Raw genomic sequence first — 15,017 nt, 5'->3', positions numbered from 1 at the left:
TTTTTTTAAGTAATTATCACTTCATATTAAAGATAATTTAGTCGAAACATAATTTAGTCGATGGTTGTGCCACCAAATTGATGTTAAAACTACCATTTAATCGATGGTTGGACCACCAAATTGATGTTAAAACTTCAAAGTACCGTCATTAAATTTTCTTTAATTCCACTTTCTCATTGGTCAATTCATATCCAAACTATCTTTTTCGAAAAAAAAAATTATATCAAACTACATGATCATCACAAATTTTCATAAAACCAAAATTTTTATCATCAGGAAATCTGGTTCTCTTGTCGAATCAAAATCAAGATCTCACACTATCTACTACTCAAAAGAAATTTTGATTTGCAATATTAACTCTTTAATTTTTTTCGTAATTGGAGTTCACATAAAAAGGGGCGACTTGCAAGAAACCTCCCGAAATGGGCGTTTGTAGCTCCAAACCCTCGTCAAGAACCAAATTTTCCGGTCACCAAGAGACGAATATTCCGGCGAAAGACAGTGATGGAAAAGAATCAGAGGATAAGATTAGCAAGAAAGGTGAAACTGAAGTAGGGAAAAAATCTCCATTTTTCCCGTTTTACAGTCCAAGTCCAGCTCACTATCTTTTCTCAAAAAAATCATCTCCGGCGCCGAATACGAGCTCTAATTCAACAACACCCAGAAGGTTCTTTAAACGGCCATTTCCGCCGCCGTCTCCGGCAAAGCACATTAAGGCGTTGGCGAGGCGGCATGGCTCCGTCAAGCCAAACGAGGCGGCGATACCTGGAGTAAATGACGGAGAAAGGAATACGGGATTGGATAAAAGTTTCGGATTTTCGAAGCATTTTGGGAACAAATACGAGATTGGTGAAGAGGTAGGAAGAGGGCATTTTGGACATACTTGTAAAGCTAAGTTCAAGAAAGGGGAATTTAAGGGTCAAGAAGTTGCAGTCAAAATCATTCCAAAGTCAAAGGTTTGATTTTTGAACTCCAAGTTCTCATCATTTCCGACGATTATCATCAAAATTAGCGATTACCCTTGATCACGAGTGTGATTTGATCTGCAATGGTGTAATCAGATCTGTAATACGCTTTGAATATGATCAAATGAATTATAATTTTTTTTCTCAGATGACAACAGCCATAGCCATCGAGGATGTGAGAAGGGAGGTGAAGATATTGAGAGCTTTGACTGGACATAACAACTTGGTGAAATTTTACGATGCATATGAAGATAATGATAACGTCTATGTTGTAATGGAGTAAGAAATCAAGTTAAATTCATTTATTTTTGTATAAAATTGTCAAGCGATGTTTTGTTTTGACCTATTAGACTTATTTGGGACATTATTTAATCCGCTAATCTATATATCAATTGCTTTTTGACTCGATACAAAAAGAACGATAATACAGAAAGTCACTTTTCCGATAAAGTCCCAGCCCTTTACTAATTTGCCCTCATTTATTATTATTTTTTTCTTTCCATTTTCGCAAGGCCTTATGCTTTCTTTGACTCATTTTCAGGTTATGTAAAGGAGGTGAGCTTTTGGATAGAATACTTTCAAGGTATTATTATGTGTATGACTTCGATTTTTGAAGCATATGACACTTATTTTCCATTCAATTTATTCGTTAACAATCCATTAATAATAATTTTGAATTTATAGAGGTGGGAAATACACAGAAGATGATGCTAAAGTAGTGTTGATACAAATACTAAATGTCGTTGCATTTTGTCATCTTCAAGGTGTAGTGCATCGTGACTTAAAGCCAGAGGTGAGAGGTTTACTAATTTAAACAAGTTATTTGTTTATATATTTTTTGTTTTTTTGAAACATCATTTGATGATTTATGGTTGTTGAATCAGAATTTCTTATTTACATCAAAGGATGAAAACTCACAACTAAAGGCCATAGATTTTGGCTTGTCGGATTTTGTAAAGCCAGGTACTTTCTATATATAGCTAATGCAAGAAATGACAATGTACTTTCTATATATAGCATCCTACTTTCATTTCTTCCTATTACAACATTTGACTTTGGAAAATCTATTTAATTAATATAAAGCGTTTTCCAATCCTATAATTCGGTAGATTTTTTAAAATATAATGTCCTAATAAGACAAAAGTTGATATTACAACACTAGTTGAATAATTTTATCTATGTATAATGTCGTAGCAATGTACATTCGTTGATTTCTTTATTATAGCATCCAACTTTCACTTCTTAATTCTTATATCACAACATTGTAATTTGGATTTTTTTATTTATTTTTTATTTTTTATAATTATAATATAACATTGCAATCCAATGTCGTTCCAATAATAAACAATGTCATCCAAATACAAAGCAATTTCCAATTCAGTAGATTTTCAAAAGATAATGCCCTAATAAGAAAAAAACATTCCATTTAGTCAATTACAACACAATAATTGGATTAAATTTTCAAGGTCCAATGCTTTGAGGAGAAAAGATTTGAAAGTACAATGTTATAACAAAAGGAACCGAATGTAGGATGCTATAATACAAAACTACATGAAAGTATGTTGCTTTGATTTGTAGATGAAAGACTGAATGACATTGTGGGAAGTGCATACTATGTGGCACCCGAAGTGCTACATAGATCATATAGCACTGAGGCCGATGTATGGAGTATCGGTGTTATATCTTACATTCTTTTGTGTGGGAGTCGCCCTTTTTGGGCAAGAACCGAATCGGGAATCTTTCGAGCAGTGTTAAAAGCTCATCCAAGTTTTGAGGAAGAACCATGGCCCACACTGTCCTTAGAGGCCAAAGATTTTGTTAAACGCTTATTGAATAAGGATCCTAGGAGACGAATGACAGCTGCTCAAGCATTGGGTATGTGTTGTTTATGTCTTTTGGGTAGTCCTAGGTTTGGGGGCATTTTGGTAATTTTGATTTGATTAGCATGTAATAATGTTGTTGTAGGTCATCCATGGATTAGAAATACTAATGATGTGAAAGTGCCACTTGATGTCTCGATATTGAGACACATGAAGGGTTACATGCGTTCTTCTGCTCTTCGTAAATCGGCTTTACGTGTATGTTCTTTTAATGTTCTTTGAGATTCAAATTTAGTGTTTTTAGTTTTTATTTTATTATTATTATTTTTTTTTAAAGAAAGTAAGGTGCTATTTCTTTTCGACTTAATGGACTTAATGGCGCCTTTTTCTTTGATTGTTTTCTTTAAAGAAAGTGTTTTTTCTTTCTTTACTTAATGCTGATAAAAACGGTTTCATAGAGAAGGTAAGGGGAATAAGGTTTCTCTATATTACAAATTTGTCATTATTTATTTTTTCCCTTCCATTTCCCCAAATATGCCGTCATTTTCTCACAAAATTTTCACACTTAATGAGAAAAAAAGAAACGAAACAAACACTAATTGAAATAGTCAATTCGGTTATAGTTATAGGTTTCCCTTTTTTGCAGGCTTTAGTGAAGACCTTGACTAAAGATGAGTTGTTTTATCTAAAGGAGCAATTTTCTTTGTTAGAACCGAGCAAAAACGGATCTATAAGCATGGAGAATATCAAAGTGGTTGGTAACCAACATGACACTTTCCTTTCTTTTTCTTCATATGAAAAATAGTTTTTTTGAAATATTGATCTTCACTTCTTATGAACTAATTAGGCCTTGATGAAGCATGCTACGGATGCCATGAAGGAGTCACGTGCCCATGATTTTCTAACATCGGTATGATCTTTAAGGCCCAAGTCTCTTATTTAGAACAAGACAAGACAAAACAGGTTATACTGTGTTTAGTACTAGGGCTGATGTCAATAGGACAAAAATAGCAGTTATTAGTTCCACCCTAAGAGGTGGAACAAAGTGTGTTAATGAGACAAAAATTGTTTTTTTATATCCCTTTCTAAAAGGTGGGACATGAGACTTCTAAAAGGTGGGACATGAGACTGATGTTAATGAGACAAAAAGAATTTTTTTTGTCTCACCCAAAAGGTGGAACATGTATTGATGTCTATGGACAAAAATTGTAATTTTTAGTCTCACCTAAGAGGTGGAATGATAATAAGACAAAAAAAATGCAATTTTTTCTCTTTCTAAAAGGTGGGACATGGAGAATGAGACAAAAAATGCACTTTTTTGTCCCACTCAAAAAGGTGAAACAAGGTGGGACAATAATTGTAATTTTTTGTCTCACCCAAAAACTGCAAGTGGTCCCACCTAAAAAGTTGGGACATGAATGGAACAAAATTACAGTGTTTTTGGAAATAGCCTTAGAAAGCTTGTTCAGATCTAGTCATGTTTTGTCCTATTTAACAAATGCAACATAAGTAAAGGACTTTAGATTCATCATTTGATTACATGTTGTATTCTTTAAACTTTTAGATGAATATATAAAATCATCCGTATGCAGCTTAATGCGCTTCAATATAGAAAAATGGAGTTTGATGAATTTTGTTCGGCTGCTATAAGTGTTCATCAACTTGAGGCTCTTGATAGATGGGAGCAACATGCTCGATGTGCATATGAATTATTTGACAAAGATGGCAATAGGGCTATCATGATTGAAGAACTAGCTTCAGTAAGTTTAGAATTCGGTTTTCTTCCATATTTTTTTATAACATATTTTGAACAAAATTGGTTTTGAGGGGAGTATTCTACTTTCATTTCTTTCTATTACAACATTGTCCTTGGAATATTTTACCAAATTATTTGGGTGAATTTTTCAACGTACAATGTCTTAATAAGAATAAAATTGAAATTACGATTTTAAAATTGGGTAGATTTTTCAAAGTACAATGTTGTAAACTTGTAATAGGTAATAATGAAATTAGGATACTATAATAAACAATAAATGAAACTATGTTGCGATTTCTTGCTTTTAGCCATAAGTTCTATTGCTAACCTTGTAAAAGTGTTTATAACCCTCGAATTCGGTTGTGTACTTTAACAATCATTTTTGTGAAGATATTTAATATATTAATTACTTAATGAAATTATAAATTCTTGAACAAATTTCCAGAATTCTTTCAAGATATTCACATGATCTTTTTTTTTTTTTTTCTTGGTGAAAGTTTACATCTTTATCACTTTCTCTTAAAGACCCACTTTCCAAATGTTGAAAAAGCTCAACTTGAAGATCTTTTTCCAAATGGGATTCTGTTTTCTTGAATCTTTGTCAATTATTTTTGGGGATTTTTCAGGAACTTGGCCTTGGTCCATCAGTTTCTGTTCATTCTGTATTGCATGATTGGATTAGGCACACAGATGGAAAGCTTAGTTTCTTAGGGTTTGTGAAATTGTTACATGGTGTGTCTAGTCGCACCCTTGCCAAAGCTCGTTAACTTTTTGGAGGGCAAATTTGGTATTTCTGATTTCTTCCAACTGTAAATCTGTAAAATTTGTTGGATTTGCAGGTGAGGGTAGTAAGTAAATTTGTTTGTTTATATGTAATTTTTCTTACCGATTTCTGAAGAACATGCATGTGATTGGCATTGTATCATCAAATGTTTCATGTTCTTGTATGAATATTCTAATCCATTGATTTCTGCATGATATTATTAAGTCTATGTTATTATATCATGTGAGTTATTTTAGCACAAAGTCACAAGATAATCTTTTTGGTTTATGGAATGTAAGTTTTTTAATTAGTCTTTATTATGAATACACTAGTAATATTCCATGGGAAAGAATGTTGCTCAATAGTGATAACATAGTATACCCCGAATGCTAGAAATGTTATACAACCAACCAAACAATATACACTTTTAGACTATTGGATTCATATACATGATATAAAAATTAGAGTATTGGATTCATATACATGATATAAAAACTCTTGACATATTGTCCCTTTTTAATAGACTTAAAAATTATGTTATCAACATAAACTCGTACAAGAATGATGTTAGTTTTCAACCTTTTCACAAATAAATTACTATCAATCATACCCCTCGTGTAGCCATTTGCAACAAGGAATTTGAATAAAGTGTCATGCTAAACTATGGAGTATGTTTGAGGCCATAAAGAGCTTTGTCAACTTCGTAGACATCATTAGGGAAAAATAGATCTTCAAAACCTAGAAGTTGTTTTACATAAACCTCTTCATCAATCTTACCATTCAAGAATGCACACTTTACATCTATTTGATATATTTTGATGTTCTTCAAAGAAACAAAAGAAAGAAATAGCCTTTATGGATTTTAACAAGTTTTCTTACATGATTTTTGAATTTTTTAGCACACGTTTTTATTTAATATTTGTTTTATATTATCTTTTAGAGTCTAGTTTATCTATAAGGAAACCAGTATAGCTAGCCGGCTCTAATTATTTAGTATTTATATTCCTTCTGTTTCAAATTTAATTATTCAATGAGAACGTATTGATTTTTCTCTTCTCTTATTCTTCTCTATTTTCTGTCGCCTATATGTAGAATTCTAAATGGTATCAGAGCAGATTCGATTCTGCCCTATTTAGTTCGATTCTGCCCTATTTAGTAAGATGTTCTAATCATATTGTTCTTCTTTATTGTCACAATGAAACACAACTCAATCAAGTTTGGGGAAATTCCTACTGCTAAACCCTAGTCAGTGAAGGCATGGTTGTCGCAGGAAAATCCATCTCAGATCCAACAATAGGCTAGGTCCCTTAGAATAGATGCTTTAGGGGCGTAAAGTGAGGATAACGGGAACGGGTGATCGGGTTAATGACTTGATGAAAATAAATAATGAACTTATTATTGTGGGTTGAAAACCATATATGTTCACCAGGCTCCCCAGCCTGACCCACTAAGTTTTTTGTATTACAGGTAGTGACAAAAGCATAGTTGGATGATCTGACGAGAGATTATGGATTTATAGGCCAGAATAAAATAAATAGAATGTTGTAAGGCCTATATTGTTTTGAGGCCAATTTTGTCTTGTGACCTATGATGTTTTGTTTATGGTATTGATCTGTATTGACCATGGTTCTAAAAAACGCGTCATGGCGCGCCTCAAGGCATGCCATGGCGTGAGGCGTGGTCTAGCAGTTACGAAAACGTCTAAGGCGGGTTTGTTAAGCGTGACGCCCAAATAACGTGTCAAGGCGCGCCTTATCGCAATATGGCGCGAGTTTTTTTCAAGGCGCGGGTTTTTTTTGTTTTTTTTTTGATTTTTTTATCGGGACTAAAATAATTGAGTTTTTGTTAACTTTTTATATTAAATACCAATATAACACTTCTAAAAACTTGATATACATGATAAAAATCAATAATTCTATAATTTCTCTCTTGTAATATATAGAAAATAGTCATGCCTTGTAAAACGTCATGACAAATGACTCGCCAAGGCTTGTCATGGCTTAACTTTTACCTTGCCGCCAAGCCACGCCTCACGTTATTTGGAACCTTGGTATTGACGATGACATCCCGAGTTTTGTAATGTAATGAAAATACATTTCTTTTAGAAATGCTTTGATAAATTTTTATCATGTTTTGTTTTGGGAACAAATTCCGCAACACTTTTCTTTGAAAAATTACTCTGATTTTATTATAAAAGCATAAACGAAATCGGTCTTTTCTGGCCGTAAAAATGGGATGTCACACACACACACACATATATATATATATATATATATATATATATATATATATATATATATATATATATATATTGATTTTGTATATGCACATGTGTATTTGTATGTTGATTTTGTGTATGTAGATGAGTTTTTGTATGTGTAGTACGTAAGTATATGTATATTTATGTATTAGTAGTGACCTTTGGGCATTAGCGATATATATATATATATATATATATATATATATATATATATATATATATATATATATATATATAATGTTGATTTTGTATAAACACATGTGTATTTGTATGTGTATCATGTTTGTATATTTGTTTTTATATGTGTAGTATGTATGTATATGTGTATTTTTATGTATTAGCAGCGACCTTTATATATATATATATATATATATATATATATATATATATATATATATATATATATATATATATATATATATATATATAATGTTGATTTTGTATAAACACATGTGTATTTGTATGTGTATCATGTTTGTATATTTGTTTTTATATGTGTAGTATGTATGTATATGTGTATTTTTATGTATTAGCAACGACCTTTAAGGCATTAGCGACAAAACAACAACGACGATATTTTAGCGGCGACATCCTGGTCTTTTAGCGGCGACGTCTGTTGCCTCTAATACTCGTCATTCTTGTAGTGTGCTATATATATTTATGGGAAGTAATTTGTACACAACAATTTTTCTCCATACACAACAACTTGTGTTTTATAGATTTGTAAAATACAACATTTTATAAGAAGGACCACTCTCTCAATAAGAAAAACATATATTGACCACATAATATTATTATATTAATCGTCAATTTATTTCTAAAACTATTAAATGACGATATTAGTAAATGTTTTAGATCCTTTTGACCGGTAAAGATTCCCTCATAAAAAAACCGAACACAATTTGCATTAAAACTAAAAGTAATTATGCAGCTCCAAGGTGATTGGATCTTTAATTAAAGGTGTAATCTTTTAAAACCCCAAGTGGCCAAACATCAGATTGTATAGAATCAAATGAGATCTCCCCAACTTCAAGGGTGGTAGGACAACCATGTTCAAATATAAACGTAAGTTAACATCCATTCTTCTTGGTCCCGAAAGGCCTATTTGCCTTTCACGAACTCAAGGGTTACCATTAGCTTAGGGTGTGCTTAAAGTACACATTCACATGCTCATTTCCACTAACAGCTATCTCCCTGCTAAACTATATATAGTACTAACAACATTTTGGATGGTTCCTAAGACCCTAGCCTTTTTGTAGTCCTTCTCTCTTAAAAAAAAGAACTGCCTTTATAATATAATAGTTATATCTTGGCGGTTAATAAAGATATTCCAACTTTAAAGTACAGGTTTTAAATAACTTGCTCTTTAAAGTTTAAGAAAGCAAGACCTTTTTTTAATAACCCACCGAGGGGACAAAGATTCTTTCAGTCAACCGCAAAAAGTTTCATACAACTTGCATGCACACAAGTATATATATATATATATATATATATATATATATATATATATATATATATATATATATATATATATATATATATATATATATATATATATATATATTATAAATTGTTATAAAAAAATCAAAAGAGGGTCTCCTTAGGTCAAGGAGGTGAGAGGGTGCTTCCAAATACTGATCAAGACGACAGCTATGATCCTGGAATATTTGTATCTTAGGTATCTCCCCAATGGCGACTGCATGTGATTCATTAGTATTTTATTTATCGGAATTGGGTTGGTGAAAATATTACTTTCTTATAGTTTCTTGCTGTCAATGGTTCACTCTTGTTACTTTGGAAGTTTGTTTGGACTCTCAAGCTAACACTACTAGAAAACCGTGGCCATACCGACTGATTCTTTCCCAACCAGAAAACTCCGTCGGAAATAACGGTGGAGAGTGAAACATTTGCGACAGAGTTCGGACAGATTTAAAGCCGCAGGTAACCAACCGACAAATTACCATTAATAAAATTTTATCGGTAACACGTCGATGAGGTTGAAAAGTTAATTCTTATATTATTTAAGAGTTTGAACGACGGATTTCCGGAAGAAATTTAAACTTCTTTAAATATATCACTAATCTATTGGTAATTACTAATATTGTTTTAAATAAATTTATAGTATGAAAAGATTTAATAATAGATCTTATTATAATTATTAATGTTAATAATAATAATATTTATTATGATAAATGTTTTTATTAAAATTAAAAATTATCATTATAAATATTGATATTAGTAGAATTTTTTATTATTAATAATATTATTTATTGATATTTTTAATTCTTATTATACCTATGCATTTATATGTATGTGCTTAGGGAAATCTCCATTTAAGTCCTATTATTTTGCCAGTATTTACGAAAAAGTCCTAAACTAATCAATGTTAACGAAAATACATGGAATACCGGATAAACCGGCGAATTGACCCATTTTACCCGGTTACCACTCTTGCAACCTGTAACAAATCGATGTGGCATTATTTTGCTTACATGGAAGCTGACTCGACCATACCTCACTCTCTTACGTCATTTAAGAATACATAAACCCTAAATCGACCAAATTGCAAGTTTTGAATATGGCCTCCTCCTCCTCCTCCGTCTCCAACAGTAGTGCTTATAGGTCAGCCAGTCAAGTTCGAAGAAGATGCGATTGTGATGAACCAGTTGGCAGGTGGACTTCATGGAAACCGACCCTGGAATGAGATTCCTTGGTTGCCCCAGTTACAAGGTGAGTGTCTTCGAATCTTTGAAAGTAACCCCTATATTAGTTACAATGTGAGGTTTTTATCTTCAAATCTTTGAAATTAAACACCATAGTAGTTACACTATGCAAAATGTCGTCCAATGCAGGATAAGGAGAAGGATTGCAAATTCTTTGAAGGGATAGATCCTCCATTACCAAACAACTGGTACAAACAGATGATCTATGATTTTCACAACCAAGGAATTCATGGAGTCAATGATGAAGAATTTAAAGACTTTTATGGATGAAAATGTGGAAGAAGTAGTGCAACAGATTCCTATGCAAGTTGAAGGTGGAATGGTTGTTAGGGTTGGAATATTTGGTGTTTGGTTGGTTTGAATGCAATTGTTTGGGTTATGGTTATGTAATTTTAGGATGTTTACTTATGTTTCTATGTAATGTTAGGATTCCATGTTTCTTTTGCAATGCTATGTATGAATTGTGGAAAACTTGATCTTCTAATGTAATGGTATCTGAGTATGAAATGCATATTAAAATGTTATGTGTTGACATTATAAACCATACCAAAGTACATTCCAAATAACTATAGGAAACTGCATTACAAAATACATTCCAATGTATATTATAAACTATACCAAAGTACATTCCAAATAACATTATAAACCATACCAGAGTATGTCATAGTGTTTGACTTTCCAAAAAAATTTACAAAAGGGGTTTTTTTACCCAAAGAGTTATATAAAGCCAACATGATGACTTATTTACAAAAAAGGGCTACTATATCACAATCATTTGCCCTATTCTAAGGTAAGTGCATTGTTTGCACTCATCCCAAATTTATTCACTACCTGTATCTTCAACTTTAACTCAGTTATCCTCTCTGATGGCTTCCTCCTCCTGATTTGATGGGTGTTCCTCCTCCTGATTTCTTGGGTATCCTCATCATTCTGATCATATTCAGACTGAGTACCTCCATTGTCGTCTTCTTCAATCACTGGTAATGTTTGAGTCTCTTCTTGAATCTCATGAATTGGGTGTTGTGAAACACTTACACTCTGAACATTGGTTTCCTGGATAAAAAAACAAATAATTTCAAAAAATGGCTTAGATTTGTAATACCTTTAAAAATAAACACTCACCACATTTAAAGATCCAAACTCCTTCAATTGAGATTCATTAATTCCAAGAGCAGACATTATTTCAGCATCACTTTAGTTTGATGACCTCAAATTTAGAATGGAATTTACTATTATATCGATATCCGATATATCAATTCCATACCCCTCATCCACCACATGAGGTGTAACCTCAAACTCAGGTTTAACCTCAAAATATGGCCCATTTGAACTTTCCCTTATCTCACCTCTACCACCTCTATTGCCTCTACCACCTCTTCCTCCCCTTCCACGTCTTCTAAAATGGGTAAGATTAGGATCCAACTTAGGCCTTCCCATTTTCTTCTTTGGTTTTGGTTTACGGATCACCTTGGGATTTTTGCAAGAGACCTTATTATGACCCTTTTGCTATCAGTTTGTACATTGGACGGTTCTGCCCTTAGATGATTCTTGTGAAAACTTGTCCTCATGTTCAGAAACATGCCTCTTTCTCTTGATGGATGGACTTCCTGGAATCCTCCTTTCACTAGGTGGGAGGGGCTTTGGATAAGGAGATTCCACCCACATATTGCTACCATTGACTGATAGTATGTTAGAACCATATGTCAACATGTATTTCCCTTTATCAAACCAACTACTAATGTAACTCACATGATCTTGTTTTGTATATATAATGGCAACTTGGGCATGTACACAAGGTATCCCTGATACTGGCCACAAATTACAAGTACAAGAATACTCTTGTAAGTCAACACCATAAGAGTAAAAACCATTCCTCACTTCAACAAAAGTTACACCACTAGGATGAACATGCCAGGACCTATAGTTAAGAGTACATCAACATATGAAAGATAAATTTAGTGAATTAAATTGTAGGATTACTTACTTTAAACTTTCACCAAATGCTTCCATCTTCTTAATTGTTGTTAGACATACTTGAGTATCCCATTTATGTCCTTCTTCCTTCAGTTTATAGAATCTTTCCATCATGTATAGTCTTATTTCCTCAATCATGGTCAGTAGGGGCTTCTACCTAGCATCCACGATAACTGCATTAAAACATTCAGCCATTCCATTTTCTACTGCCTCACATGCCAATCCTCCACCATAGAATGCCATGCACCATGAACTGGGATCCCTTGACATTAGATGATCATAAGAAGATCGACTAATATCCCTAATCTTTTGCATGTTCATGTTGAAATCCCCTTCAACAGTTGATTTTGCAGAAGCTGAAAACATATTTTTAAACTCCACACCACTATAAACCTTTCCAAAGTTGGCATATATATATATATATATATATATATATATATATATATATATATATATATATATATATATATATATATATGCCTGGCATATTGCATGTGTTATGCAAGTAGTAGGACTTCCTTTGTTGCCTCAAGAAGCCCAATTCATAACAAAAACAATTACATCAGATAAACTAAATATGAATTATCTAGTAAAGAAAGAGTAAAGTATTTGTGAAGTACCTTGTGCTGATAAGAAATTACTGCCATACCCCTTCCACCATCCAATTCTAAATCATCTGTTATCAATTCTAAGAACCATTTCCAGTTTAACTTGTTCTCTATGTCAATCACAACCAAGGCAATGTGATACACTTGATTATTTGCATTTCTTCCTATAACAGTTAACAATTCTCCCTTACATTGACCTTTTAAAAAAGAACCATCTAGCCCAATAACCCTACGACAACCAACCTTTCATCCTTCTTTTATTGCCTTGAAACATATATATATTCATTGGAAAGTAGTTGTGTTATCCTGGTTTTGACTCACAACAATTTAATTGAACTACCTGGATTTGATCTCAATAACTCACCACCCTAATCCAATACTTTAGCATAGTGGTCACTCAATCTACCTTCTATCAAAGACATAGCCCTACACTTTGCTCTATAGCACTTTGACCAGGACACATTGCAGTGGAATCTGCATTGGATAATTACCTGTATTTCCTTAAACTTCAACTTGGCCTTCCTAATCAACTTTTTCAGAATCTGGTTTCCTAACCATGTTGGACCCATAAGGTTGGTATTTCTGTAATTCCTAACACACTTATGTTTGTCAAAAAGTTTCTTAATTTGAAATGACCTCTATGTGCTTATCCAAGAAGCCCTAACATTAAATGGACATTGAAATTTATGTGGATCACTAGCACATACAACAACTAGCGTAACACTGTCACATTTCTTGAACTTTATCTTATAACCATTATACATAACATCGTTAGTTAACCATAACTTTAGTTGATGAAGTGATTCATACCTCTCTCCGAGAAGTGGTCTCATCTTGTTCCATTTAACCATTTAGATCATGGGTGTTGTACTCAAACTTAAGCTTAGAATCTTGGTCACTTTCACTTGATACTTTTTCATCAAACCCATATACTTCATCAGAACCACTTCCTTGTCGAACTAAGTAAAAATGATCTTCGTTCACCACGACATCATCTTCATTTAAGTCAACATCGTCATCAATATGTTCAATTTCAGGGATTGCAAAGCCATCACCTTCTTTACGAGCTATATTGGGACATAGGCTGTTCAAGAACGCGTCATTGCATCTATTAGTTTGCTTCTTCAAATCCTTGTCTATTTTAACATCAGTAGTGTCAAAATCCCAGACGTCTTCCATTTCCAAAGCTTGGAAGACTCGGACTCGTGCCCACAGTTGTCGTCTTCTTAATAGGTAAATACCCTAGTTTCTATGGAAAGGATAATGGGTTAAATATGTGTGACTTACCGTTCAAGGGATGAGTGTGTGAGGTTTGGTCGACTCACCTTCCACCTAATCTCATTTAATGCCACATCGATTTCTTTCCGGTTGCAAGAGTGGTAACCGGGTAAAATGGGGCAATTCACCGGTTTATCCGATACTATGTGCTTTTCGTTAACATTTATTAGTTTAGGATTTTTTTCGTAAATACAGGAAAAATAATAGGACTTAAATGGAGATTTCCCTATGTACGTATATGTATGTCATTGCATGTGAATTTATTTCGCAAGTAAACCATGCATTACTTAACCAAACAAACATCATTCAATGTAACTTATAAACATCAAACTGGTCTTTATATATATATATATATATATATATATATATATATATATATATATATATATATTTTTTTTGAGAAATTGAGGACATACTTTATTATTGTATGCTTATATGTCTATTGGTTTGTGTATATGTTTATATACATACTTATGACATTCCTAATTTTATGGGCGACTAAAAACTTGTTTATGCTTATTTAAAATAAAGTATTTTTTTAAAATAATACATTAATGCAGAATTTGTCCTAAAATATTATTTTCATGTCAAATAATATTAATATCAATGCATTTCCAAAGAAACGTTTTTTTATTAATATTAAAAACTTTGGATGTCATAAATGATATAGAGAACATAAGCATAAACTTTTCTTTACAGACCTTACAACAACTTATTATACTAATGGCCAAAACTCTCAAATCTCTCAGAAGATTCAAACATCACTACCCTTGAACCTTCGTACCGTTACCTGTGATACAAAAAAACTGAGTGGGTCAGGCTTGGGAGTCTGGTGAGCACATAGAGTTTTCAACCCACAATAATATAATT

General features: G+C 32.6%; 2 protein-coding genes across 3 annotated transcripts; one reads left to right on the top strand and one right to left on the bottom strand.

Annotated features, from left to right (window-relative positions):
* The first annotated feature begins 233 nt into the window (after positions 1-233).
* Positions 234-5,541, top strand: LOC145166971 (CDPK-related protein kinase-like). Of its 2 annotated transcripts, XM_079086028.1 has the most exons (11): positions 235-956; positions 1,114-1,244; positions 1,507-1,548; positions 1,650-1,758; positions 1,850-1,928; positions 2,544-2,840; positions 2,931-3,043; positions 3,432-3,539; positions 3,633-3,695; positions 4,378-4,545; positions 5,168-5,541. In XM_079086028.1, the coding sequence occupies exons 1-11, from the start codon at positions 423-425 to the stop codon at positions 5,306-5,308; spliced, it is 1,785 nt and encodes a 594-aa protein (XP_078942154.1). In that variant the 5' UTR covers positions 235-422; the 3' UTR covers positions 5,309-5,541. The 2 variants fall into 2 exon arrangements, with proteins under 2 accessions (XP_078942155.1, XP_078942154.1); XM_079086029.1 differs by lacking the exon at positions 5,168-5,541 and having other exon boundaries at positions 234-956; positions 3,432-3,543; positions 4,378-4,514.
* Positions 5,542-11,796: 6,255 nt separating this feature from the next.
* LOC145164397 (uncharacterized) lies at positions 11,797-12,399 on the bottom strand. Its single transcript, XM_079083120.1, has 2 exons — positions 12,272-12,399; positions 11,797-12,205 (listed from the first exon to the last, which is right to left on the bottom strand). Exons 1-2 carry the CDS (start codon positions 12,397-12,399, stop codon positions 11,797-11,799), a joined length of 537 nt encoding a protein of 178 aa, XP_078939246.1.
* Positions 12,400-15,017: the final 2,618 nt, after the last annotated feature.

Source organism: Lactuca virosa, chromosome 3, assembly GCF_052849685.1.
Source record: "Lactuca virosa cultivar CGN04683 chromosome 3, Lactuca_virosa_CGN04683_v6, whole genome shotgun sequence".
NCBI classification, from domain to species: Eukaryota; Viridiplantae; Streptophyta; class Magnoliopsida; order Asterales; family Asteraceae; genus Lactuca; species Lactuca virosa.
Note: the sequence above shows the minus strand (reverse complement) of the source record. Positions and strands in the feature narration are given on the sequence as shown.

What these genes read in the sequence shown, in the direction of transcription:
- LOC145166971 (XM_079086028.1), top strand. Translation starts at nt 423, where the DNA reads ATGGGCGTTTGTAGCTCCAAACCCTCGTCAAGAACCAAATTTTCCGGT. An exon ending in ATCGTGACTTAAAGCCAGAG is followed by an intron (nt 1,759 to 1,849) that starts GTGAGAGGTTTA and finishes TTGTTGAATCAG; the next exon opens with AATTTCTTATTTACATCAAA. An exon ending in TTCGTAAATCGGCTTTACGT is followed by an intron (nt 3,044 to 3,431) that starts GTATGTTCTTTT and finishes CCTTTTTTGCAG; the next exon opens with GCTTTAGTGAAGACCTTGAC.
- LOC145164397 (XM_079083120.1), bottom strand. Translation starts at nt 12,399, where the DNA reads ATGATTGAGGAAATAAGACTATACATGATGGAAAGATTCTATAAACTG. An exon ending in GCATTTGGTGAAAGTTTAAA is followed by an intron (nt 12,206 to 12,271) that starts GTAAGTAATCCT and finishes TCTTAACTATAG; the next exon opens with GTCCTGGCATGTTCATCCTA.